Source organism: Protomyctophum bolini (assembly GCF_963924005.1).
Source record: "Protomyctophum bolini genome assembly, chromosome: 3".
NCBI classification, from domain to species: domain Eukaryota; kingdom Metazoa; phylum Chordata; class Actinopteri; order Myctophiformes; family Myctophidae; genus Protomyctophum; species Protomyctophum bolini.
The window spans coordinates 12,524,369-12,552,257 of record NC_137864.1 but is presented as its reverse complement, the minus strand read 5'-3'; the positions used below and the strand labels follow the sequence as shown (position 1 = coordinate 12,552,257).

Genomic DNA, 27,889 nt, shown 5'->3' with positions numbered 1-27,889 from the left:
CTAGCTAGCCCATGAAGAAATGAGTCGGGATGAAGCAGAGTGGAGATTTTCTCGACACCAGTTGCTGCTGCAGGAGACACTGAATGAGATCCTCCTCTGTGTCTTCCTACTGTAGTAGTAGGCTATACTATACACAGGGTTGATTTTAGTCTTAGTCATTCAGTCTATTGAATAGTTTTCATTTAGCTTTTGTCACATTTTAGTCACTGTTTTAGTGTTAGTCTAGTTTTAGCCGACTAAATATCATACGATTTTGGCCTGGGCCGTGGCTCAGTGGCCCAGTGGCCCAGGCATCTTGGCTGGTAATCCAGTCTGACAGTGTGCCGCGGGTTCGACTCCCGATCCCGACGGCCCTTACTGCATGTCTTCCCCCCCATCTCTCTCCCCATTTCCTGTCAGCCTACTGTCTGTCCCTCCATGAAAAAATAAAGGCGAAAGCCACAAAAAAAATACATTTAAATACCATACGATTTTGGTCGACTAAAATATAATTGATGTGACAAAAATATATTTTGGCTGGCCTTGATGCCGTTGTAAAGGCTGATTTTACACAAATATTTTCAGCATGCAACAAAGTGTAAAATAACTTCGTACTGTTTTTTACTTTACTGTCTGGATCTCTTGTCGACTATAGTCCCTTCCTAACATTTTAGTCTAGTTTTTATCAGTTGATGAAATTGTCATTGCATTTAGTCATCATGGCTTAGTTTTTATGTAGTTTTCGTCAGTGAAAAAAGGTAGTTGTCATAGTTTTAGTCGACAAAATCAACACTGGCTATACATGATGTACTTCGTACTGTAGTATAGACTAGGATGATGTACTTTAGGAGGAAATAACTGCAGAGAGATGAGCTGCTCTGCCAAAAATATTATACAAGAAATCAATAAGACAGACACCTCTCTCGCGCTCTGTCTCTCTCTCTCTCTCTCTCTCTCTCTCGTGCTCTCTCTCAGATCTCTCAATGTCTCTCTCTCCCTCCCGCCCTACTCCCCTCTATCTCCCTCCTGCCCCCCCCCCCCTCTCTCTCTCCCTCCCGCCCGCCCCTCTCTTGTTCTCTTCCCTCAGTCTTTCACCTCTCTCTCCTTCATGCCCAGCCAACCTCTCTCTCTCTCTATCTCTCTCCTTCATGCCCAGCCCACCTCTCTCTCTCTCCTTCATGCCCAGCCCACCTCTCTCTCTCTCCTTCATGCCCAGCCCACCTCTCTCTCTCTCTCTCTCTCTCCTTCATGCCCAGCCCACCTCTCTCTCTCTCCTTCATGCCCAGCCCACCTCTCTCTCTCTCTCTCTCTCTCTCTCTCTCTCTCTCTCCTTCATGCCCAGCCCACCTCTCTCTCTCTCCTTCATGCCCAGCCCACCTCTCTCTCTCTCTCTCTCTCTCCCTCTGCTCTCCTTTGCTCGCCTTAGTTCCTCCTATCTCCAAAGGCCCAGACAGACACACCTTTCTTCTCTTCTGTACTTCAATGCAGACTCTATGGTTGTGTCGTGTGTGTGATGTTTTACCCTCTCCGTTTGGAGAGAGGGGAAAAAAAGAAAGAGGGTATTGAAATCAAATGTCAGTCAAGGACTTCTGCGTTTGGAGTCATTCCATTTCTTCTCCCGTCTATAAACAAGAGTTGCTTTATTTTCTTTGCAGAGCCAACATGCTGGACATGGTCTTTTCCTTTTAGAGATTTAAGTGCAGTTTGCAGAGTAACAATGTTGTCTTTTTTTGTTTTGTTTTGTTCAGTTTAAATGCATCATTGTAGCCCCCCTAGAGCCTGCATGGGCTGTAGGGATGGTCCATCCCATCCGTCCAGTGGATGCATGGATATTTAGAAAACTACCATGGAACCAGTCGAGCACCGTCGATCGTGGTCTTTTTTTTCTTAATCAAACAAAACATTTTCAATAATTGATCATTTAATAAAGCTAGACGCAATCTGTGTCCCCTATGGAGACACCTGATTAGATTTAATTACATGTATCCATAAAAAAAGTTATTTGGTTATTTGTACTTTATGCATTCTTTTTTTTTAAGGTTATGTTTAATTTAAATGAGGTCAATACATCGGTAATCGGTGGTCTAGGACTCTCCAAAATTGGATTCGGCATCATCCTTTCCCCTTCCTTCCTCCTCATCATCTTCTTCATCCTTCCACCTTTTAGAAAGGTCACGCTGTCATCACGTCAGTGCTGTCTGTCAGACCATCAGTCTTAGTTGTCAGAAGAAGCTATGCAGGAGATGAGTGTGACTGGCTGGCTGAGGCTGACTGATTGACCTGACTGGCTGACTGGATGGCTGGCTGGCTGGCTGACCTGACTGGCTGTCTGACTGGATGGCTGATTGGCTGACCTGACTGGCTGACTGACTGGCTGGCTGGCTGACTGACTGACTGACTGGCTGGCTGGCTGGCTGACTGGCTGGCTGGCTGGCTGGCTGTTACTGTATGTGAGGGAGGCATGGTTCTCAGTGTGAGGGAGTGGTCCTCAGTGTGGGGGAGTGGTCCTCAGTGTGAGGGAGTGGTCCTCAGTGTGAGGGAGTGGTCCTCAGTGTGAGGGAGTGGTTCTCAGTGTGAGGGAGTGGTCCTCAGTGTGAGGGAGTGGTCCTCAGTGTGGGGGAGTGGTCCTCAGTGTGGGGGAGTGGTCCTCAGTGTGAGGGAGTGGTTCTCAGTGTGAGGGAGTGGTCCTCAGTGTGAGGGAGTGGTCCTCAGTGTGGGGGAGTGGTCCTCAGTGTGGGGGAGTGGTCCTCAGTGTGAGGGAGTGGTCCTCAGTGTGAGGGAGTGGTCCTCAGTGTGGGGGAGTGGTCCTCAGTGTGGGGGAGTGGTCCTCAGTGTGAGGGAGTGGTCCTCAGTGTGGGGGAGTGGTCCTCAGTGTGGGGGAGTGGTCCTCAGTGTGAGGGAGTGGTCCTCAGTGTGGGGGAGTGGTCCTCAGTGTGGGGGAGTGGTCCTCAGTGTGAGGGAGTGGTCCTCAGTGTGAGGGAGTGGTCCTCAGTGTGGGGGAGTGGTCCTCAGTGTGGGGGAGTGGTCCTCAGTGTGAGGGAGTGGTCCTCAGTGTGGGGGAGTGGTCCTCAGTGTGAGGGAGTGGTCCTCAGTGTGAGGGAGTGGTCCTCAGTGTGGGGGAGTGGTCCTCAGTGTGGGGGAGTGGTCCTCAGTGTGAGGGAGTGGTCCTCAGTGTGAGGGAGTGGTCCTCAGTGTGAGGGAGTGGTCCTCAGTGTGAGGGAGTGGTCCTCAGTGTGGGGGAGTGGTCCTCAGTGTGGGGAGTGGTCCTCAGTGTGAGGGAGTGGTCCTCAGTGTGGGGGAGTGGTCCTCAGTGTGAGGGAGTGGTCCTCAGTGTGGGGGAGTGGTCCTCAGTGTGAGGGAGTGGTCCTCAGTGTGGGGGAGTGGTCCTCAGTGTGGGGGAGTGGTCCTCAGTGTGAGGGAGTGGTCCTCAGTGTGAGGGAGTGGTCCTCAGTGTGAGGGAGTGGTCCTCAGTGTGGGGGAGTGGTCCAGAGTGCGTGCCTGACAGTGGTCACGATTCACACTGCCAGCCAGTAATACAAGCCACAACAGCCACCACGATTACAATCTGGTGGCTGCCCTGCACCTGTGCGTATCTGGGACACGATGTGTGTGTGTGTGTGTGTGTGTGTGTGTGTGTGTAGTGCACGCATGTGTGTGTCATCTTACCACTTTTCCCTTTTTCTTCTACCTTTCTCTTCTTTTTTTCTTCATTCATTTTTCAACTTCCCACCATGAGACACACACACACACACACACACACACACACACACACACACACACACACACACACACACACACACACACACACACACACCTCATTCCCCGTCTGTCTGTCTCTCTCTCTCTCTCTCCTTCATGCTCTTTCTCTTTCCTGTTATCTTAGCTCTTTAATTAACGTGACATGCTGTGAAGTGAGATACTAAATAATGCAGGCTTTTCCAGTGACACAGAGTCCGTCATGAGTGATTAGTGGACACACACAAGTACACTGCACACACACACACGCACACACACACACACACACACACACACACACACACACACACACACTGAAACTGGATTCTGGCTTCATATGCAAGCTGCCTCGTACAAATCTATACGATTTATTATTCATAATATATGTTTTAGATCATTATTGTCGCTCAATTAGACGCTCTTCATCTGAAGGGAATTCTCCAATTCCCAGATAGCATTTCTGGTCAAAACAAGATTTATTCCACGGCCGACAGCCGACGCTGTGATCGTCGTGGTAGTCCTTCCTCTGCCCCAATAGGGAGACCGGAAGTGATATGTGACAATAACACACACACTAGTTAGACAACATAACATCCGGGTGCAGATTTTTGCCTCTTCAAAATTAGGGTTGAACGGGGGGGGGGGGGGGGGGGGGGGGGAGGGAGGGGGAATGCTGCCGTGAATTATATCGAAGTTGTTATTAAATCCTGGCGGGTAGAGGGTTAAGCTCTATTTTATACTCGGGCTATTCAAGAAAAAATAAAGGGAAGCTCCGCACACTCAGATCTGCAATCAATGTATTTATTTAGCAAGCTTTCGGTCTACTGACCTTCAGGCATAATCAAAAAGTGACATATGACAGAATATATGTTCATCACTTGATTGGATGATTGATCACACCTATGTCAAACATTTCAATTTGAATGATAACTCATGGGAGTTGTAGTTCTCTCAGTGAACTACAAGGCACCCAAAGACACCAAGTGTCCATTTAGACAAGAGAAAAACATCACTGGGAAAAAATATACTCAGGCTATTCGAAAATTAGCAATTCTACAAGGTCACAACCTTAATCTAAATCTGCTAAATAACTAGTAACTAAAGCTGTCAAAAAAACAAAGGGCAGTTAAGTAGTAGTAGTAGAAGTTTAAAGTATGAATATATGGAAATTCCTCCAGTAAAGTGTTCCGTTACCTTGACATTGTACACACTACTTGAGTAAATGTAGCCTCCTTGGTTACTTCCCTCCACTGACTGCTGCATGGTGTTCAAATAGGACATAATAGAGCCTGACTGACCATGAAATAAAATTGCCTTTGGTCTTGTTTCAAGTGCAGCGGTCTTGTTTCAAGTATAGTGGGTCGGGGGGTGGGTCGAAAAGCCCACATGGAAAATTGCATGCAATTACATAAAATAATTGCAATATCAAAAACACCACATTTTAGACCAATGAAAACCTATGTCTGTGTACCCACTAGCGTCTGAATTGCATAGTGTGTGTGTGTGTGTGTGTGTGTGTGTGTGTGTGTGTGTGTGTGTGTGTGTGTGTGTGTGTGTGTGTGTGTGTGTGTGCTATGAGAGATCTGGGTTATCCCAAAGCAATTGTTTCAGACCAAACCAAGTGGAAAATCCAATGTGGTTTTAGTTGTTTGCTGCCTTGGCTGTAGGGAAGCTAAGGGCTTAGGGTACCACTTCACCCCCCCCCCCACCCCCCCCAACACACGCACACATACACACACACACACACACACACACACACACATGTACTGTGTGGTTCTTTTTAATCAGGTTGCATCTGTGCTGGGTCACGCTGACTTTACATGGCTTGTTCAGGGACGGAGGGATTTAGTGCCAAATTTCTACTTTGTGGAATGGCTATGTCGCTCGATGAAAATAACAAAGTTTGACGTACCGTGTCGTGTTTTTCAGTTGAAAATCTGTTATTTTCATTGGACTGTTTAACAAAGTATGAATTGGCCTTGAGACTTGAGCGTGATTTATACTTAGTTGCGTGCCGGTGTCGTCCTCAGTAAATATCAGTTTTACTAGATAGATTTATAGAGAGATGGAGAGATGCTCACAATGCGTTGCAGATTGTGAGCTTGTAGATCAGCTATTTCTACATGGCCAAAATATATAGTGCTGAAGTGCTTAAAGGTGTAGTGAAATGAAAAATAGGTTTTTCACACTTTTAAACCATATCTGTGGTCATCGTGTGTGTGTGTGTGTGTGTGTGTGTGTGTGTGCGTGTGTGTGCGTGTGTGCGTGCGGTCCAGTGCGTTCGTTTTCAATGTTCCAACACTTGCAATATAGATTATGACATTTTAACGGTAATACCGTATATCATATTATATTGATTGTATATCAACATATAATTATGTTGTCCATATCCGCATACAGTCACAACACTCATCCCGTATGATGAGCATGTGCACATTGTGCATAGATACAGTAGTACATGCACCACCTCCACCTCCACCGATGGTGCAAAGTGGGCAGAATAGTATACGTACTACTGTATGCACGCAGGCAATAAATAAACTATAAGGCATGTAGAACACATATGCAAAGACACATAATGTTAATACCATCCCACTCATCCTCTCTCTCTGTGTCTCTCTCTCTCTCTCTCTCTCTCTCTCTCTCAATTCAATTCAATTCAAAGGGATTTATTGGCATGAGAAAAGATATAGTTACATCGCCATAGCAAAAAAGTGGAACAATTATAATCAAAACAAAATGTATGTACATTTTGAAAGTCAGAATATAAAATAAATCAATTTCTGTCTTTTTTTTCTGCGAGTCTGCATTTCACACGTTCTGGGAATTAAACACTACTACTTTGGATAATTTCTATGTACCGAGGGTCGTCATTAGTCATGTCTTCAAACTCGCCTTGTGTGATTGTAATCTGTGGGAAGTATGTGCCACTGATGTCTTTGTACAGTGGAAAGACGGTTAGGAAATGTAGCTCCGTTTCCACTTATTTTGTGTGCAGTGGAGGCATACTGTAGTCTGTCTTCTCTTGGGAGACTTGTCTGTCTATGACAGCAGCTCCAGTCGTGATTGGTCTTGTTTTTGCCCAATAGCATTTTGGAATGCTTTAATCTACACTACAGTACGTTCCTTCCATTTGTAGTGTTTTCTGATCGTGTGTAGTCGTGCTTGGCGCTTGTTCCTTAATTGTGTCTGTGTGTGTTGATCTGTTTAGATAGGCTGTGGTGTGGTTCTGTTTGCGGGCTGACTGTGAGAGATGCGAGGTCTCTCTATCTCTCTCTCTCACTCTCACTGTCAAGTGCTGGGCAGTGCCATGTGATCATTAGAGCTATGAGCTCTGTGACACCGCCAGACAATCACACCAGACCCCACAGATGGCACAGAGATGATGATGAGAGAGGGAGAGGGAGAGATCTCGGGTGGGGTGAAATGGGATTGAGCAGGACACAGGGACAGGGAGAGGGAGGGGAAATGGGATTGAGCAGGACACAGGGAAAGGGAGAGGGAGGGTGGGGTGAAATGGGATTGAGCAGGGGACAGGGAGAGGGAGGGTGGGGTGAAATGGGATTGAGCAGGACACAGGGAAAGGGAGAGGGAGGGAGGGAGGGGAAAAGGACATGTGAGGTGAAGCATACATTGGGACTACAGGTTAGGGTTAGTGAAGGACAGCAGCGCTGCACTGCACATCTGTCATTTTGATCTGGATGCAGAGTTCAACTTTGGGTGTTTGGAGTGTTTTAGAAGAGTTGTCATTAAAAAAAAAAAAAAACTACTTACTTTGTTTTTTGTACACTCTTTGGGGTCAATTGTTTGTTTTGTTCGCACACCACATAGCAAGGATATAACACTGGTCCCTCTCCATCCATCCATCCATCCATCCAGCGTTGTGCTGGGTGCGAACTGTGAAATAGTGATGTCAAGTAACTTGTTAATTGCCAATTTGCCGTTAAGAAATTCTTAAATTAACGGTTAACAACTTAATTCTGTGGCTGTTTCAATAGGGCAGTTATCGGTAATACTGTCTGCTCACGTGGATGTGGGCCGGTTAAAAAAAATTCCCCCCCCCCCACCCCCCACACACCTTGGTAGCCACAGAAACGCCTCTGCTTTAGCATGTGATGTGACAGACAAGACAGTGAGTGCACTTTTCATTTACAACGATGCCATTTCCTGGCCCTAAAGCTGCCACTTTCTGAATGGTGTCACAATTACTACATAATCATAGAATGGCAAGTATTTGAGAGGTAAACGCAGTCATTCCATGTTCAAGAAATGGTCATACATAGAAAAATATCACACCCGTGTGAAGTGAGGGGCGATAATATATTAAAGTCTAACTCATGTTGATTAGGTGATGTAATCTCTTTATTGTTAATGGGATTTAATGTTAGTGTTAGGGACAAGATAGTCTAGGAAAATTGGCCTCAGATCCTGTGCAGCAGGGGTGTGGCCCAGTGCGTTGCGTTTCAAATGAAATGCGAATCAAAAGACAGGGGCGGGTTCCACATGGAGTGGGCGCTACATCTAAATAAGACGGAAGGGAAACAATTGCTCCTTGAGCGGTGGTGGCCTACTACAATTCAATTTGGATTCCCTTCGGACTATTTTCATGGTATGCACAGTGCTTCAGACCGGAAAGGGGAGTGTCCGCTCAGATTCTGAGCGCAACGTACTTCCCTCACAGGGATACGTTCCTTTTTTCCCAGAAGTCTTTCTCGCCCGCCTAGTGGCGAAAAATAAAACTTCTGGGAACTCAGATTAGGGACAAGATGACGTCAATTTTCCCATCATTGTCAATGGCGTTTTTAAAACAAACATTGAACTAAAAACAAACATTAAACCTGTATATAGGTTTATACATTTAAATTTAAATTGCAGAACCCAGCCAACCCAGGGCAATGCCAAGAAGGGAAAGAACCGTACCACCTATCCTATGTAGACGTACTGCGGCACGACAGCTTAGCTACACTACAGAGCTCAAGTACCTGATGTTAGATAGGAAACTGTGGAGGGCAGCGATCCAGGAATCCTGAGTTGGTGTTGGCTGTACCTCACTCACTAGTAACTCATTTCTGTCAATTTGTCATATCTGCCCTGTGCATTTTTTTTTACAAGGCAAACAGAAATGTGTTTGTTCCAATGTTCAAAATTCAGAATGAAAACGCAATTAATCGCAATTATTAGTGTGGCAATTAATGGTGACCTTTGGAATGGTGCCCGTGGTATTGAGCTGGTATAACAGGAAGCTGCAGCTCTCTGCGGGCATCACCATGAATCACACAACATCACTGTGTTCTTCTCATCATGAATGTTTCATACAAGTTCAAGTTTGTCAGCCTCTCTCCTGTGAGCATCATGCACATGCACACACACAAACACACACACACACACACCCCCACCCCGCTGGCTATGCGTCTATGGTCTTAATGAGGCGAGAACACGGAGGAGCCAGCTGCCCCACTGGAGTAGAGTGAAGAGCCTAGAGGAAGCTCAGCAGTGTTGCAGTGTTGTGCACAGTGCACACGGCTTCTCTCAACAATCCTAGATCTTGAATATTTTATTTATTTTTTGAGGGACGCTAGCCCATCCTATGCCTAAGTGTGTACCCTATATAGCGATAATTTGATTGGCTGAGGGCTTAAAATAATGAAAAGTGATTGGCCGGAATGTGATGACTTCACACCGGAGTGTGACTTTTATTATACTTTGTGAACTGCACTCACTCACCCGCCTCTCTCTCTCTCTCTCTCTCTCTCTCTCTGCAGGTGAGGGCCAGTCTCTGTCTTCCTATTGGTCAGTGAGGCAGTGAGCTCACGGCGGACGGACACAGCATGCGGGTGTCCACATATCCCATGATGCACCACTCTGCCGGTCCAGGCCTGCTCCTGCTCAGCCTCCTCTTCCTCGCTGATGCCGACTGTGAGTGTCTTCCTCCACGCACGCAGGCACGCACGCACGCACGCACACAGTACAAATCAAGTCTAAATCTAAAAATCTTTTTAACAGTCCTCACAACTTATTTTATTTTTCACACACACACACACACACATTCAAAACACACACACACACACACACACACACACACACACACACACACACACACACACACACACACACACACACACACACACACACTGTGTGCAGGGTACATATGCATCTGCACATGCATACAGTACAGTAGACATGACACAGTATGCATACACAAAGAGAATCTGACAGATACACTGATTCACACACATGTTCTGAACGCACTGTGATCCTTTTACCATGTGCTAAAGCACACACACACACACACACGCACGCGTGCATACACATACACATACTCGCACCAACGCATCAGAGTGTATATCGTTTGACAGAAGGCCAGCTGTTTTTGTCCATCTCAGTATTACTTGGCACGGAAATACTGACCACATATGGCAAATCAGATAATTTCCCTACTGTATGCGTGCGTGCGTGCGTGCTGGCCGTTGGCCCTGTCATGATCAGGATGATTAGCAGGGAGGATTTTTATCCCAGGCAGCAGATTGATGACAAGGGAACGACATCAAGGTCCATTATTTATTTCATCATTTGGGCCACGGACCACCATTTGATTAGATTTAGCGTCTCAAGATACAAAACTGAAGAATATTTTGTTATCGTTGGATAAGATTTGGTGCACAATTCCATGCTGTATTGTTTGTACCATAGGAGAGATAACAGGCATATGATCAAAATAACAATTATTTAACATTCTCTTATTGTGTAAGTGTAAGTGTGAATTGAGCAATGCAGATTAACAATTAGCAATAATGTAACACTTGAGAGCAAAACATTTAATAATTTTACGCTCTCAAGTTAAAGATCTAGTAAGGGTCCATTTGGTTACCAACTCTTCCATCATTTAGCTAGATGTTAAGAGAACATGTGTGAGGCTTCAAATTATTTGAAGCCTTTATCGGTCAGATTGATTGGAGATACTATATTATTTGGGTCTTTTGTTCAGTGGTAGGGCTATGGATTAGCTCACATACATTTTATAACCAGAGAAATTGCAGCTGAATTCATTAATTATTTCTAATACAGCTGGGATAGAAATTGTCAGTATATTTAGTCTTAGTTTTTGTCACCATAGCTTAGTTTTCATTTAGTTTTCATTTAGTTTTCATTTAGTTTTCATTTAGTTTTCATTTAGTTTTCATTTAGTTTTCATTTAGTTTTCATTTAGTTTTCATTTAGTTTCGAAGGGAAAAAAAGTAGTCGACGAACATTTTTCGTCTTAGTTTTAGTCGACGAAATCAACACTGCGTCATGGTCTGTCGGGCAGAAACCTTATTTCTTCTTATCTCCATATTTCAGCTTTTTATCTTTTTGATATGAATGCCTTATTTTGTGTTAATGTAGTAAAAGTACTAAGAAAGGAATGGTTTGCAGTGGACAGCTGTGTTACAGTACTGTATGTGCACTGGCTTTTATGGGATTGCACGCCGTCACAGATAAGATCACAGCAGTATAGGCCTCCTATTCACAAGTGGCATTTTGCACAAAATGAATTCAGTTCTGTTGCAAAATTCCCCCAGTGAAATTCACAGAAACATTTTTGCCCTTTATGAATGATAGAAGAGAAGATAAAATAGAAAGAATTATAGGGATGTCCTGATACACTTTTTTTCCTTTCCGATCCGATCCCGATACCACCATTTCTGTGTTAGCTGATACTAGAGCCCTGCACGGGCCTAAAATATAGGCCCTGGCCCGGCCCGGGGCCCGTGGAGTTAAGGCCCGTCCGGCCCTAAGCCCGTTGGTAAAGTCCAGAAACGGCCCGAGCCCGGCCCGGAAGCCCGACATATTTTTATTGAATATTTCAAGCATGCGTGCCGCCGCCGCGGTCGCTCTATTGGTGCACGGACGCAGCAGCAGCAGCTACTCACTCACAGCTGCACTATATCGCTCTGATAAACCCACATTAAGGAACAAGAAGTCAATAACACACAGACATCACACAAAAAAGTAGCCTACTTAATTATAGTTTCATACAGTAGCTGCTGCACGTGCACTTGTACATCGGCTATCGCGGACTCACGCTGCATTATAAAACCCAGAGTAGACGGACAATAATAAAAACACTTACGTTATGTATCTGCAGTTTCTGCAATGTACAAATCCAACTTTGTTTAGTGTGGTAATGCTCCCGCAGTATTTAATTTGTTTTTATTGCGGAGCTCCTGATATGTAGGTTCTGTCAGAGTTTAGGCGCGAGAGAGATAGAATATAAAACACGTTGTTTCAAAGTCTTTATAGTTTTGACCAGACTTTAGTGTGCTTATGTGTGCTTATGTGTGTGTGTGTGTGTGTGTGTGGGGTGGTTATTGTCACGTCACTATGGAGCAGAAAGCAGCATGGGCTTGCAGGTCTCTAGCTGATACCGATACCAGAGCATAATAAATATAATAATACAAAAATAATAAATATATTATTTTGAAGTCCACCGGAATAGTGTTTATAGCTATCTAGCTATATATCCCGTGTTGTGTTTATAGCAGACTCCTCACTCAAATGTGCACTTGAAGGTTGGGCAACTCCACGTGCCCCAACATTTTATTTCCCTGCCATAGTGTCAACCCCTTACCCCTGTGTTGGATCTGTGGTTAGACTGGCATATTTGCCGATAACGATAATTGACCCAATATCTCTAGAAAGAATCAAAGTGAAATAGAGACGTACAGAGTCATTTTCAACTCCATGCAATGCTAACAAGTCAAGTCAATTTTATTTATAGAGCACATTTAAAAAAACAACCAGGGTTGACCACAGTGCTGCACAGCAATAAAACATATACGATACAAGTTCCAAGGCGAAAGTATGTGTCTTTAGTCTGGATTTAAAACAAGAGGCCATTGTGTGGAAACTTCCCCACGGGGGAACGTGGAAATTGCTTTTACGACTTCATCTAGCCGATGGCTGCTGAGATGACTCAGAGGATCGCACAGCGGTATTAGTAGCTGCTAGTTGGGTTAAGTGTCTCGCTCGGGGACACTTCTAGACACGTACAGTACACATTGTGGGCCAGAGGTCGAACCGGCTACCTTGCCATTTCCCAGACAGCCTCTCTCTCTATCCCACTGGAGCAAACAGCGGCATAATAGCGGAGCGTTCTTCTCACTGGCTCTGTGAGGCTCTACACATAAAACCATTAGAATGGGACAGAATAGGCCTACAAGCACAGGTTAGCTTAGCACACACAAAACATCAATGCCTAGATTTATGCTTGGTTGGGCAACCAACTATAAGTCGCCCCTCAAGACACCATGTACGTATATTCTAAAAGCTCAAGACACGTTTAGGTGCACGGTGGCGCAGTCGATAGCACTGTCGCGTCACAGCTAGAAGGTCCTGGGTTCAATTCCCCCTGGTCCTCCTGGGTTCGATTCCCGTTGGTTTTGGGTTCTGCTGGGGACGCTGTGGTGCTGGGGGCGTGTTCTCTCCTCCACGTCATCAGTGCCCATACCTTGGTGGGGTTGTCTAAAAGGCCTTTCTGTGTGGAGTTTACAATATCTCCCCGTGTCCCCTAGGGTAGTAGGTACCCTCACAAAAAACATGCAGTAACACTGGTCTCTATACTGCCTCTCCCTGGCCAGCTGGCGTGCCTGATGGAGGGGAAAGGAACTGGTTGGAATAACGTGTTCCTTCCACACGCTACGTTCAACCAGGGAAACTCCCCACTGTCGGGTGTAAAGATGCGACTTGGACTCCTCAATGCATAGAAGGAAGCATGAGGTCAGTCCGTTGCACTCCCCAGGTTGGCAGAGGGAGTGTAACCCCCAGGATTACATTATATAATTGACACTGGGTGAAAAGAAATGGGTTGAACAAATCGCGGGATAAAAAATAGAAAAAAAAGAAGCTTGCACATGCACATGCACACGCAGGAAGCCACTTTTCCTTCCAGCCCCCTCGTTGGTCCCTCGGGTAGGACCCTGGGTCGCCCTGTAAAAGGCCCCTGGGTCGCCCTGTAAAAGGCCCCTGGGTCGCCCTGTAAAAGGCCCCTGCCATCCATCAAAAATGATGACACTCCCAGACAGTCTCTCTGTCTCTATGAGATGCAGGGGAGGGGTCGATGACAGCGAGGAGGAAAGGATCCTTCATTTCCCGGCTCTGTATGATTCTTCCTCCTCTTCTACCCCCTCATCTCATTCATGCCGACTTCTTCTTCCTCCAATGCTCTTTTCTCACATCTCTCATTCCTCCGGCTGCCTGGCGGAGCCACACATCCCTGTATGTGTAATCCACTGAGAATGGAAGGAGAGAGAGAGAGAGAGTGCTTGAGGGGGGAAGGAAGGGAAGAAGAAGGCTTTTCTATTCTCCCCTTTCTCTCGTTCTGTAATGGCTCTTTCATACTCGACACAGACCAGACGCCCCGGATTTGAATGTCGAATCGGAAAAATGGAAGGCAATCGGGACGCTGAGATCCCCCGGTGTCTGTCGTGTGTGCGGACATGCTGCATTGATGTCTTAATGGAATATAATTGCATTATATTGAAATCCTAAGCTATACTAATACTAAAAAGAAAACCAAACATTTGGAGAGAGAGTTTCTTTCGGTCTATTTTCTTTTCCTTTTTGCCATCAGACTGCTCTGCTACGTGATGTCTATTCGGTGTGAAAGAGAGGTCACCGTGTAAGAGGGGGGAATATGATGGGAAACGTTGTCATGCAACCCTAGTCCACGTGCAGAGTCGGACACTTTGCATGAACCCATGCGCAATCTCCATGATTTGCTGTTGTATTTTGTGTGTGCTTGTGCGTGCGTGCGAGCGCATGCGTGTGTGTGTGTAACATCTATCCTGTGGATTAAGAATAATAATGCCCTGCCAAACTAGGCCAAAGCTGTATATTAGCACTGAGATGTACTGCGTCTGTCGGAGCCTGCCTGTGTGTGTGTGTGTGTGTGTGTGTGTGTGTGTGTCTGACAGGGTGAGCTGAAGCAATACGATGCCAGGCGTTCCTCCGCTGACCCTCTGCTACCCTCCGGCCAACAAGCTGTTATCCTTCCCCCCCCCCCCCCCACCCCCCGCACGGCTTCTGTCGAAACAGAAGCATTCCAGTTGCAACGCGACTCCTTCCGTGCGTGCCACAGAACGGCTCGTTTTTCAGAGGCGGCATGTTTGTAAAGGCGTCGCTGCATTCGCAACATAATGCTTTGGTAGGCAGGGAGTCTGATTCTGCTTAGGGAGACTGTAGATAACGTTACACGTTTTTTTTTAAAAGATGTCCAACGCCGGCGGTATGCCCTGGCATCGTCTGTGTCTCGTACGTATAAAGCCTCGTGCCGTGCGACATCAATCATGCTTTTCTTTCGTTTTTTTGTCACCGGAATTGCTGCCTTGTCCATTATGAGCTAACGTGACACCGACGGGCGAGAAGCCAAAACACATATTTATTAAAAAAAAGGCATGCAAAGCAGTTGGAAACACATCAAACCTTTTGTCTCAGTTACAGAACTACTGTACGTTTCAGAATTCAATATCTATATTTTAAGGATTCCACATTCCGACATTTCCGCAGCATGGAATTAATTTGCATGCGATAATTTGAGTGCTGTGTCAGTAATTTATGCGACCATATTGTGTGGGCAGCGGGGACATTCCTTTGCGGTCAGAGCGAACTGAGAAATGGTCCGGTCACTACAGTATACCACACTGACAACAAAGGCCAGAGGCGCCCAACACCAGATGCTCAGGTGCACACTGAGATGCTTGTTTAAGCCATTAAAACATTCACCGCCACATATTGGTTCATTAATTCTTCCGCCGCTGCCGGCGTTTCTTCAGTGAAGACCATGCAGGCACGTGCAGAGAGTGTTAGAGAGGCAGGGGCTGGAATCCCATAAGAGGGCACTTTTGGCCCTAAATAGCAGCACGTTGAGAGCTTGTAGATCAGCTATTTTCGGGGCGCAACCCTGCACTCTACTGGAGATAGAGGTGTACGGCATGGATTTAGAAACAAATGCATTCAGGAGACTTCGGGAAAAAGAAATTCTCCTGAATGCTTTCTTCCCGTATGGCATGGAAAGGAGAGGAGGGCATTTGCATTTCTTTCACCATAGTAAATGCTGCATTCCTGGTCTGGAGAGGGCAGTTGTTTTACGGGTAAAAGGGCAGGGGCTGAAGCACCCTTTGATATCTATGTGTGCATGTCCCTGGTGAAGACCCTTATTTTGAAAGCCCCACGGGGTCCCTAGACGCCAACCGGAAGTAAACAGATGCTGATTGTATTTTCTTTTACCCGGAACATCTATTTTGTAACCGTGATCGTCGGTTCGTTATGGGCCGTTGAATAAAGCTCGTTTTGACCAAAAACATTTTACTTTTGTAATCCTTTTTTTTCCTTCTATTTATTGAGAAACACTTACAGCAATATACAACATGAGTCGGGAGGAGTATGAAAATGTTTTGTACCAGGGGCCCCCAGGAGAGGAGATTTGTGTTTAAAAAAAAAAGATGAAACTGTAAAATCTATCTGTCTGTCTATCGAAAAGTAATTTCCCCTCTCCCAGGGACCAGAAAATAAACTCCATTTCCTTTCCAAAGATGACAGCATGTCACGCCATGTAATGATGGAGATCTTCAAGACATTCCTAAAGACACGATATGTGGACAGATGTGTGATGAACTACTGCCTGTCATGGAGCCAGTCCCCTGAACGCACGGCCTTATAAATGTGTGTGTACGCTTTTATTACCGCGCTCGTGAGGGCCAAATGCTCCCGCAGGAATAATAGAATCTGAGAGATAGACATGGTCAGGACAGTTCTCCTCTTCCTTGCAAGAGAAACAAAAAAAAATCAACGTGTGCCTGCTATCTCTCCTATAGTACCAACATCAATACAGCAAGTTATTGTGGACAAAATCTTATCCAACGACAATTAAATATTCTTTATTTTTGGGTCTGAGAGGCAAAATGTTATCAAAATGATGCTCCGTGGCTCAAGCGCCGAATAATACCGCAATGGACCTTTATACAAAAAGGGTTGAAAAGCATGCTTTAGATGGAAGGTTGGAGTCAGTGTCGCGGCACAACACGTGTGACTATTTAGAGCTTATAGATCGGCTAAGTTTAACTGAGGCTTTAGTGTTAGGGTTAAAGAAGGTTAGAAAAAAGGTTAAAATGGTACGCACGCGCTGTTTGTGTGTGTGTGTGTGTGTGTGTGTGTGTGTGTGTGTGTGTGTGTGTGTGTGTGTGTGTGTGTGTGTGTGTGTGTGTGTGTGTGTGTGTGTGTGCGTGTGCGTGTTTGTGCATCTATGCATGTATGTAAGCCCATGACCAGTGTTTAGATTAGAAAGGAGATTAGTGTGATAAGTATGTGGTTTGGACGGTACGATGGCCCTTGTTGCTCATGGATGAGGCGAGGTCACCATTCACTGTAATAAGATAAAATGGTCAGGTTCACCTGGTTCAAAGGTTATCCCCTTGGGGGGAGGATTAGGTTAGGGGGTGAAAGTGATCTGAGCGGAGTTATTTTTCTTTTAAATAGATCCTGTCACTTTTATGTGCCTGTTTGGTATTTGCTGACACGCACACACACACACACACACACACACACACTGGATCCCAACGCAGTGTATGAAGATGGCCTCCTTCTGGTTTGACACCCTTGTCCATCTTAATCCTTTTTGTTACCTTTTGAATTTGAGTCCTGAAAGGTTTTGGACATAATGAGGTTTCTTCTCTCCGAGTCCCTCAATCTCAAGAACCATTGTACCTGGCCGGCTAGCTCTATTCCTTTTATAATAATCCCCCTTATCTGTACTAGAGCGGCCGCTTTGCAACCACGAGGTTCCCAGTTCGAACCCGGCTCCCCCAGAGTTGGGGTCGAATTGCCCCTGAGCAAGACGCAGAACGCCTGATTGCTCCCGAGGTGCGGGTTGCTGCCTTGCATGGTTTCCTCTGCCATCTGTGTATGGATGTGTGTGTGAAGGGGTGAATGTAATGCACAATTTATGTAAAACGCTTTGGATACAAGCTCTATATAAAATGCACTCTCCCATTTACTCATCATAGTCAATAGACAGTAACATCTGCACTGTTGACTCATCCATCTGTAAGTATGAGAGTGCAAATGTAATTGCACGTTTACATTTGTCGAGTTAAAATAATGATGGTCCAGAACAGAGTACCAAATGAGACACTACTTTAGTACTTTTCATTAGGATGGTAATACTAGTCAAAATATCTCTTAGCAAATCTCTGCAATGTTCGGATAATGGCCCTATGGCCAGAATACTCGCTTTCAGCTGTATGACAGACAAACAATGATGTCATGTGTCCTGATTTGAACTCGGAGCTCGCGATTGGAGTTCACAAAAAGGGCTCAGGAGTGCTGCTAATTGCAATTACTTATCTAAAAATAGGCATCCCTATTGTTTCAACAGCGTCAATAGCTCCAATGTGTTGCTGGTAATACGGTAGTAGTGTGCGTGTGTAGTCGACAAACAACGGCCTCGGAACACAATGGCGCCACTGTATATTCCTAGAATTAATGGAGAGTGACCTCGCAAGCACTGGAGACCTTCAATATGGTTTCTATCCTCGGCCATTAATGTCAGCCCATGAGAGAAAAGAGATTAGGTTGGCAGAACAGAGTAATATAGTCCATGTTGACGTGAAAGAAATCTGCCTGTTCCGCAGCTGAAGCATCTCGGCGCGCCCAGAGCAGTGCGGCTATTATTGCTGCGTGCCCATCCGTGAGTAATGGGATCTGACTGGAGTTAGCTTAGCGTTAGCTTAGCAGGTGCACTCGTCTGTGAATAGCAGAGGCCCCGGATAGTGTTAGCTTAGCCTTAACTTAGCCGAGCAGCGGGCGCCCATTTGTGACTAATGCACTGCGACTAGTACCAAGAAAGCCCATTCATCTCTATGGGAAGCCAGCTCTGACCCAGTGAGTAAGTGAGTGGTGGACTGTTTCTAATGACCTGCGCGCATGAAAGGAGACCCTATTTGATTAATTCTTCCCCTTGTGTTTCTAACAAATTAACTCTGATTAACTGGGCACTTGGCAGAGCCCGGGGCAGCCATGGTGGGCTAAGTGACGCACTAATTGGACGTGCATTACTATTGGCATTAGAAGTAATGTCTTAAGTCACCGGATCACTGCAAAGTTCATCTGCCCGTTAACCGATGTTTGATGAAGACGAGGCCGGAACGTGCCTCTAATAAGACTATAAGGAAGAGGTCTGATATCACAATAATTATAGTCGCACTAACACATTATCGCCACAATCCATTTTGCTGCAATAAATCAGAGTTTGACACCTAAGCCTATTGGCCCTTTTCTGGGCTGAACATGCTGTGAAAATAGCAGATTTACAAGCTCATAACGCAGGACTCGGTGTGACGCATTGCGTCAAGTTGTGAGTTTGTAAATTGGCTATTTTCATCAAAGAGAAAAGGAGGGGCCCAGGGATCTAAAGCCCTGGGGGGCCCATGTCAACAAAGTATGTACCACTATACAGCAGATATAAATTTGATGAGAAACACTAGATTTTAATTGCCTGTTATGTTGAACTCATCTCTTTAAATAGCTCATCGTTCCAAATGTTGTCTCATTATCACGTGCGTGTGGCAGACGGACAATAGCCTTGTCAGCGTGTTTATTGCTCTCGACAATCCAATTTAATTTCCTCTGACAAAAGCGAACAGCTGATAATTTGCTCTTTCATGTCCCGTTCTCATGTTAATGGATTTAAGTTATGACACTGGCCGGCCGTCTGGCCGCCCGGTCTGGAGGCGAGCTGCTCATGCCACTCTATTGGTCTCATAGCTCAACTCCTCTGACACGGCTGACTCATATCAGGCCTCATTTAGGAAATCAGCTTAGCACCCACGACCGTGTCGTCGCTTTATGTCCAAAAGCGTTACCATTTGTGACTCTTTTTTGATACAGAGACAGTCATGACTGTTCAGGAGAGGAGAAAAAACTGTAGCTAGGTATAATGTTAGAGACCACAGAAGTGAACCCTTCAAGCCTGTTTTCTCAACTCACTGTTACTCTATAAGACATTACTCTATAAGCCATATCTCCAAAACTGGTGGGTCAAACTGAACAACCAATATGTCAATTTGAAGCTACAGTATGATTCCCTGCTTTCACATGACATGAAAAAACTAAGATTTATAAAAGAAAATGCAATGACTTAGTCAGAAACGGTCACATTTGACGGAAGTACCGCTCAAGGAAATTACTATATTACTTCCGTATATTGAGAGCGTGAAATTATTGTTAAAAATCTGTATTACTTCATTTTCAAGAATTAGAAAATGTAGAAGTCAATACAGCATGGAAATGTGGACAAAAATGTATTTATCTAATGATAACGGAAATATTCAAAGTCTTGGGGTCTGAGAGGCTAAATCTCATCAAATGGTGGCCCGTGGCTCAAATGCCGAATAAATGATGGACCTTGATATGAAAAGGGTTGAAAACCTCTGATCTATGTACTGTATAGTTATGATTTAGTCAAAAGCAGTTTTTTTTTTTCATTGGTTCAGTATTTCTAAAACACTTTCATTTTCACTCTCCCCCGTCCCCCCAAAATAGCAGATCTACAAGCTCACAATGCGTCTACTTTTGTGTGACACTAGTATGATGAAGTAGTAGGGCATTAGTTGACCAAACAAAACAAAAACAAACGCTGAACATTTTAGATACAAGGACAAGGTGTCTGCCCGTCAGCAACAATAATTATACAACGCTATGCATCTGAATGTCTATCGGCAGAAACTAAATGCATGCATGCACTCACGCACGCACTTGGCACAGATACTAGGCAAGTTTGGCCAACATCATTACCCTATATTTAGCCCATTTAATTTAAACACAAGCACACACACACACACACACACACACACACACACATGCTGAAGTCTCTGGATGAGGAGGGCGCAATATCGATCTAATCAGGACGCTCAATAACCATTTAGTGCTTTCCTCTTCCGAGACATAGGCTGCTCTCCTGACTGTGAGCAGAAATAGACCAACATTCCAATATATCACACCTCGTGCGCGCATACACACACACACACACACACACACACACACACACACACACACACACACACACACACACCTAGAATTAGCATCTGGCCCTTCTGCTCCGTGCATCTGTTTTCCTATAAGCGAGCTTAGCTATACAGTACCACTGTCTCAGCAAGCTCCTGACTGGTGTTGCATGACTCTACACATTTTGTACTACTCACCTTTTCAAACACGTAATACCCCATGTCTCCATTTGTTAGTTCAGCATGTGGTGCATTTCTAAGCGTATGCAGGGCTTAAAGTTCTCAGTCCTGGGGACGGATTTCAGTCCTGAGGATTTCATAGGGGTCATTTAAAGAGATCAGTGCAGATTTGCAAAAAAATAATTTTCAGTCTTGGGGATTTCTTTTTTTGCTTTAAGCCCTGCGTATGTACACACCGCCACTCGCTGATTCCATCCATTCCATCACACTGTACTGTACTGTACTTATATCCATGTGGCCAAGCAGGCCCTGTCCACGTCACACTGTACGTAGGTCTACTTACCGCTGAAGTGATTGAGGCCAGAGGAGATGAACCGTGAGGGCAGGAACAGCTCTGTGTGCTTCGTAAGTCAGAGGCAGAGCCAATTAAATGAGCCTTTTGTAAATTAACGCCCTACTTGATCATGCTACAAGTCATACATAAGCATCAAAAGTAGCAGATCCACAAGCTCGAAACGCATTTTGAGCTTGTCCATCTTGCTCCTTTTTGTTTCCTTTTGAATTTGAGTCCTGAAAGGTTTTGGACATAATGAGGTTTCTTCTCTCCGAGTCCCTCAATCTCAAGAACCATATTGTACCTGGCCGGCTAGCTCTATTCCTTTTATAATATTCCCCCTTATCTGTACTATACGCTTCAATTAATCAATCATGATACATGATAGGCCGTTATCGCCTGAAGTGGTGCATCTGTTTCTGTAAAGCCGCTGTGCCTTAAGGTTAAGAAGATCTGTGAGCCTATTGTATGTACATGCCTCTCATCTCGCGGTCCTTCCCTCCATCTGCGTTTAATCTCAGGCACTTCTCCAGTTAAAGCCACTGCCATGACCTTATCGCCCCCCATTGTCTCATTCATAAGCGTGGCTCCGAGAGCAGTTCATTTGACGTACATGTAAAGTGATGTATAATTATCTCCAGTCCACAATACCAGTCACAATACCAGCTATAGAAGCAGTAGTGGAAGACGTACTCCCATTTAAAAAAAGTAGCTTTACCACAATGTACGCAAGATGAGACCAAGGCACTCTTGTAGAAAAATGAAAAGCCTTTGATGCACCAAAAATGCACCTACGCCTTGCGGCACGACTGCCTTCATCAGGGCGACTCCAGTCACCTCAAATTGGTGCTGAAGTACATTACTTGAGTATATTGATGCTGTCGGGCAGACACCTTATCTCCATATATTAATTTTTAGTGTTTTATCATAAATTAACGCTTATTATCATAAATTACCGCAGTGTCACACAAATGCATCAAAAGTAGCAGATCCTCCACAAATGCGAAGCGACACGCTTTGAGATAGTAGATCTGCTACTTTTCGAATCCTGAAAAGTAACAGTTTGGAGAGAAGAGGTTTCCATTATGTACTTATATTAGTTCCATCCCATGCACTGCAGTCAAGATGTGGTGTGTGCCTGCAGTGTGCCACGACTGGATTGGGAAATAAAGAGGAGCGGTGACAGCTGTGCCTGTTCCGCTCGGGGAGGAACGGTAAAGCACACCGTGGAAAGACGTGTGAGAAAGTTCATTAAGCACTTGAACCATAGCATCCCACATGTTGGGTAGGTGGGAACAAAAAATAAATGTGCAGTTTAAAAAAAAGAGAAAAAATCCAATCTTTTTAGCTTGTATACAGATAGGCCCCCCCAAATGATGTATCTGGTCGTAGACCACCATCTGAAAATATTTTGTGCCAGCAGGGATAGTTTTCTCCAAAACTATTATAACCTTGCAGTGGACGCATCGAAGTTCATCACGCGTCTTTCGGTGTGACTTGAAAGTGGCCCAGATAGCCATGGGTTGACTTTGTAATCCCCGCCATCTGTTGTGTTGATCAGAATGCCAATGTATAGCGACGTTATGTAGGCCACCCTCCGTCCATCCCTCTGTCCATCCCTCTATCCTGCGTGCACAAATCAAAGGGTTGTCTAATTCCATCTAAGTCTCTGTGTCTCCACGGACCCCCTCCAGTTGTGGATGTGTACTACTACATTTCTTTACTTAAAGTTACTTAAAGGTATCAATGCTGCAATATAGAATGCTCTGTTACAAGTCCGGTAATTCACTTGAGTAAAAGTGTCCTGCCATAAAATATCTTTTGTTTACCAGGGTTTCCTCTCCCACACACTATGTGCCAACATTATTTCAAATATTAATGCATTTTCTTTTTACCTTTTGTTTTGCTTCAGCCCATGCCCCCGCAAAAGCTTTAGACATGGCTGTTGGGACAGTAGTTAGGGCAGAGACAGACAGACAGACAGACAGACAGACAGACAGACGCCTAAGGCGGAAGAGAGACAAGGGAGAGAGCAGGAACGGGCAGATCGAGGTAGAGGTGCAGGGAATCCTTCGTTTGCATCCCCCCTCCTCATTGCGTCAAGTCAGTGTGACAGAAATACTTATGTAACCCCCCCCCCCCCCCCCCGCCCCCCAGAGAGAAGGAAAGAGAGACTGATGAGGAGGATGAGAAAGAGGGTGCATGCAACCAAAGAGATGTGGAGGAAGAGAGGAGACTTAAAGGTTAGAATGAGACAGAGAGTAGCAAAGCTAACACGCAATTAAACATGTACCTTCGACGGATGGGGAGAGGAACAGATCAAAGGAGAGAGAGAGAGAGAGAGATGGAGAGGACGGGAGTGTGAGAGAGAGACAGAGGGACAGAGAGAGAGAGATCCAAATCTAACATTACCTTGCCTTTTAGCAAGGCTCTGCCGGATTTACACTTTTCATTTGTTTTGTGAGGGAGAGATTACCGAGAGGATTAAGAGAGTGATTCCCCTGCGCTCGCTCTCCCTCGCTCTCTTTCTCTCTCTCTATCTCACTCTCAGATACACGGATATGTTCTATCTCTCTCTTTCCCTCTCTCTATCTCACTCACTCTCAGATACATGGCTATGTTCTATCTCTCTCTTTCTCTCTCTCTATCTCACTCTCAGATACACGGCTATGCTCTATCTCTCTCTCTTTCTCTCTCTCTATCTCACTCTCAGATACACGGCTATGCTCTCTCTCTCTCTCTTTCTCTCTCTCTATCTCACTCTCAGATACACGGCTATGCTCTCTCTCTCTCTCTTTCTCTCTCTCTATCTCACTCTCAGATACACGGCTATGCTCTCTCTCTCTCTCTTTCCCTCTCTCTATCTCACTCTCAGATACACGGCTATGCTCTCTCTCTCTCTTTCTCTCTCACAGACCCACACACGCCTGCATTCATATACCAGATATTGCATGCACAAACTGCACAGACATAGACATGTCTAGACGCACTGACATACATGAACAACGCACGCGCGCGCACGCACACACACACACACACACACACACACACACACACACACACACACACACACACACACACACACACACACACACACACACACACACACACTCTGTCACATATCCGTCTGTCTCTCTGTGTCTCCAATCACACACTCTTTTCACCCATCTCTCTCTCTCTCTCTCTTCTTGTGCCATTCTGCCCACTCTCTTCTTCTCTCCTCCTCAGATGCTCTAGCCTTTCTCTCTCTCTCTCCCTCCCTCCTTTTAAACAGCAAAAAGCAATTTCTCTTCCTTTGTCAGGGCGGTTGGCAGTAAGCTCTTAAGTAGGGATTTTCTGGTTTTGGCCGGAATGCCATTAGGCAGGCTGGGCGCTGACGTGCCATGACTGACGTGCAGAATCTTTTTGATGTCATGATGTCACAATCCGGCGAAGGCCGTGGTTATGATATTGTTGGCGTTTGCCGGAACGAGGGGCTTTAGTGGTCATGACGGGAGTAAGTCTTCATAAAGCCTTTATGGTGCGCCAATATTATTAAGCTTCTCTCGGTTGGTTCGGGGACGAGGGAGAACCCTGTCGCGCTCACTCACACGTACATACATGTTACATACATACGTCACAGAGGAACCGGCACACAGAATATACATATGTATATCATACACAGAAAAAAGCACGCCAAAAAGCAAGCAACCTGAAAGACAAACATGCACAAAGGATTGATTTGAAGACGGTCCATCCTGTGTAGGACCAGGTGTATGTGTATACTATGATTGCATACTGCACGCACGCACGCACGCACGTTCTGATGTGCTAGAACATGTGGAACAGCCCTAATGAATTTATACTTGCTCTCTCTGTCTCTCTCTCATTCTGTCTGTTTCTCGCTCTAGTCCCATGTCTTCTACACACACACACACACACACACACACACACACACACACACACACACACACACACACACACACACACACACACACACACACACACACACACACACAGAGAGAGAGACCATGTGACACTGCTTGACTACTAGCATGCATAAAAGGATTAGATTAGATTTTTTAATACAATAGATATCTCAGAGATAAAGTGTTGTCCTCACTCATGACGGAGCACACAGATTACAGTTAAATACGGCACTCTGTACGCTGACACATACAGTAAGTGCACTCATGAAAAGACATGATAATCCATCTCACAATCCATAGATACTATACTAGTGTACACTACATTGCATACATATATACAGTATGTTTATATGAAACACTGTCGGAGCACAACTTTAGAGATACTGATACTTAATTATAAAAATTAATTAATTCACACAGCCTAATAAATACAGAAATGATGTTAAAGGCAGCATAAGTGTACTAGTAATGATTGATTATGTTCCGTAACTGGAGTAACTGGAAATACATTTTCAAGTCAGGACGCACCTAGCGGTACAGAGGTGATAATGTCTCCACTCTCCATGCATGGAGCTAGCGGTACAGCTAACATGCTGTGTGATAATGTCTCCATGCATGGAGCTAGCGGTACAGCTAACAATGCTGTATGATAATGTCTCCATGCATGGAGCTAGCGGTACAGCTAACATGCTATGTGATAATGTCTCCATGGAGCCAGCGGTAACATGCTATGTGATAATGTCTCCATGCAGCGCCACCCAGATTCACACGAACCCCAGAGGACCAGACAGGTGTGCAGGGAGGCGTGGCCTCCTTTGTGTGCCAGGCCACCGGGGACCCCCAGCCCAAGATTGTCTGGAACAAGAAGGGCAAGAAAGTCAGCAACCAGAGATTTGAGGTAGGACGGTTCTACAAGCTAAAGTCAACACCTGAATGGAAACACCTCAAAATGCGAATAAGTCTTCATTTTTCGCAAAAATACTTGCACTTGAATTGTGTGGATTTTGGCCTATATCGAAAAAAATGGAATGTGCAAATGGGGTATAATTAGAAAGCTTTGAACTCTCATTATATCACTTTTGAACAGTTTGAAGTTTGAAAGAAAATGAAGAAAAGAAACGACATGGGGAGTTAGTAACGAGACATTACCCCAGGTGAAGGAGTTTAAGTACCTCGGGGTGTTGTTTACGAGTGAACGGAGGACGGAAAAGGAGATCAGCCGGAGAATTGGAGCAGCAGGGGCGGTATTGCAGTCGCTGTACCGCACTGTTGTGACGAAAAGAGAGCTTTGCCTTCTGGCACAGTCTACCGAGCAATCTTCGTTCCTACTCTCACATATGGTCATGAAGTGTGGGTCACCGAAAAGAATAAGGTCGCAAATTCAAGCGGCCAAAATGAGTTTTCTCCAACGGGTGGCTGTCATCTATCTCCCCTAGAGATAGGGTGATAAGTTCAGTCACGCCGAGAGAGACTCGAAGTAGAGTCGCTGCTATTTCGCCTGGAAAGGAGCCAGCTTAGGTGGTGCGGGCATCTGGTTAGGATGCCTTTCCAGCGTCTCCCTACGGAGTTCCTTGATGCACGTCCCACTGGGAGTAGACCCCCGGGCAGACCAAGGATGAGATGGAGGGATCGACTCACTGGCCTTGGAACGCCTCAGGATCCACCAGGAGGAAGTTACTAATGTTGCTTTCGAGAGTCTGGAGCTCTCTGGTAGAGCTATTGCCCATGCAACCCAACTACGGATAAGCGGTTGAAGAAGGATGGATGGATGGATGGGGGAGTCAGTGCAGTGAATGGTGGGTGGCCAGAGTGGGTGTGATGTGCTGAATGGTGCATTTATATAGCGCCTTTAGCCACGGTGCTTTACATTACGTCAAATAATATACGTCTCACTTTACTGGCAAAATAGTGCCACCTACTGCTTATTTCATTAACTTATTTCATGTCTCCCAAGAATCCCATTCTTTTTGAGTGGTGCAACCACTCCAAGGAACAGCAATGTCCGTCCTAACCTATGTGACTATGTCCTAACCTATGTGACTATGTGACTATATTTAGAGTACCAGTAGGGGCAAAAGTAGCGCTGTTGTGCCAGAAACAGAGAGAGAGATAGTGTTGCCCTGTTGCCTGCTAATTACACACAGAGAGAGAGAGAGAGAGAGAGAGAGGCAGGGGAGAGGGGAGATGCACCACTCAGTTCACACGGGTGTGATTTTTAATTACACTCACTTCCTATTTTCTCAAAAGCTGATGGAAACGCATGAGTATCATGTTATGAGGATCTGATGTGAATCTGATTGTGACCAAAGGTCGCAGTTAACTATGGAATTGTGCGTTTTTTGTCCGTCAGTGACTCAAAATCCCCAAACATGGGGAAAGCCCCCACATATTGTGCCCAGTTCTCGGTGACATCACTATGACATCATCAGGGATGATAGTAAATCAGGGATCATAGTATATGCGACCTGCTGTCACAATTATGCCCATATGTCGTATGAGATCCCTGATGTCATCAATCTTAGTATATGGATATATGTCAGAACGTGTTCTGAAATTCCCCACCAATCCATCCATCCATCCTTCCTCTTCAATGTCTCCCTTTTGACTGATAGCTGTCCATTTAAACTCTAGACGGGCCTGCCCCAAAGTTATGTGTGCAGGCGCGCCCGGAAGCCGGCGAAAACTAGAGTTCTCAACAGGCCCGAAAATTAAGTCCC

At 45.3% G+C, this 27,889-nt stretch overlaps 1 protein-coding gene across 8 annotated transcripts in view; it reads left to right on the top strand.

The window, feature by feature from the left end:
• LOC308313061 (receptor-type tyrosine-protein phosphatase delta-like) overlaps positions 1-27,889 on the top strand; it is a 169,964-nt gene that overhangs the window by 56,985 nt on the left and 85,090 nt on the right. For all 8 annotated transcript variants that reach the window (XM_080759947.1, XM_080759953.1, XM_080759951.1 and 5 more), the window contains 2 exons: positions 9,477-9,630; positions 25,925-26,070. In XM_080759947.1, the coding sequence (XP_080616073.1) occupies positions 9,543-9,630; positions 25,925-26,070 (234 nt within the window). In that variant the 5' untranslated portion in view covers positions 9,477-9,542. The remainder of the gene's footprint in view (positions 1-9,476; positions 9,631-25,924; positions 26,071-27,889) is intronic.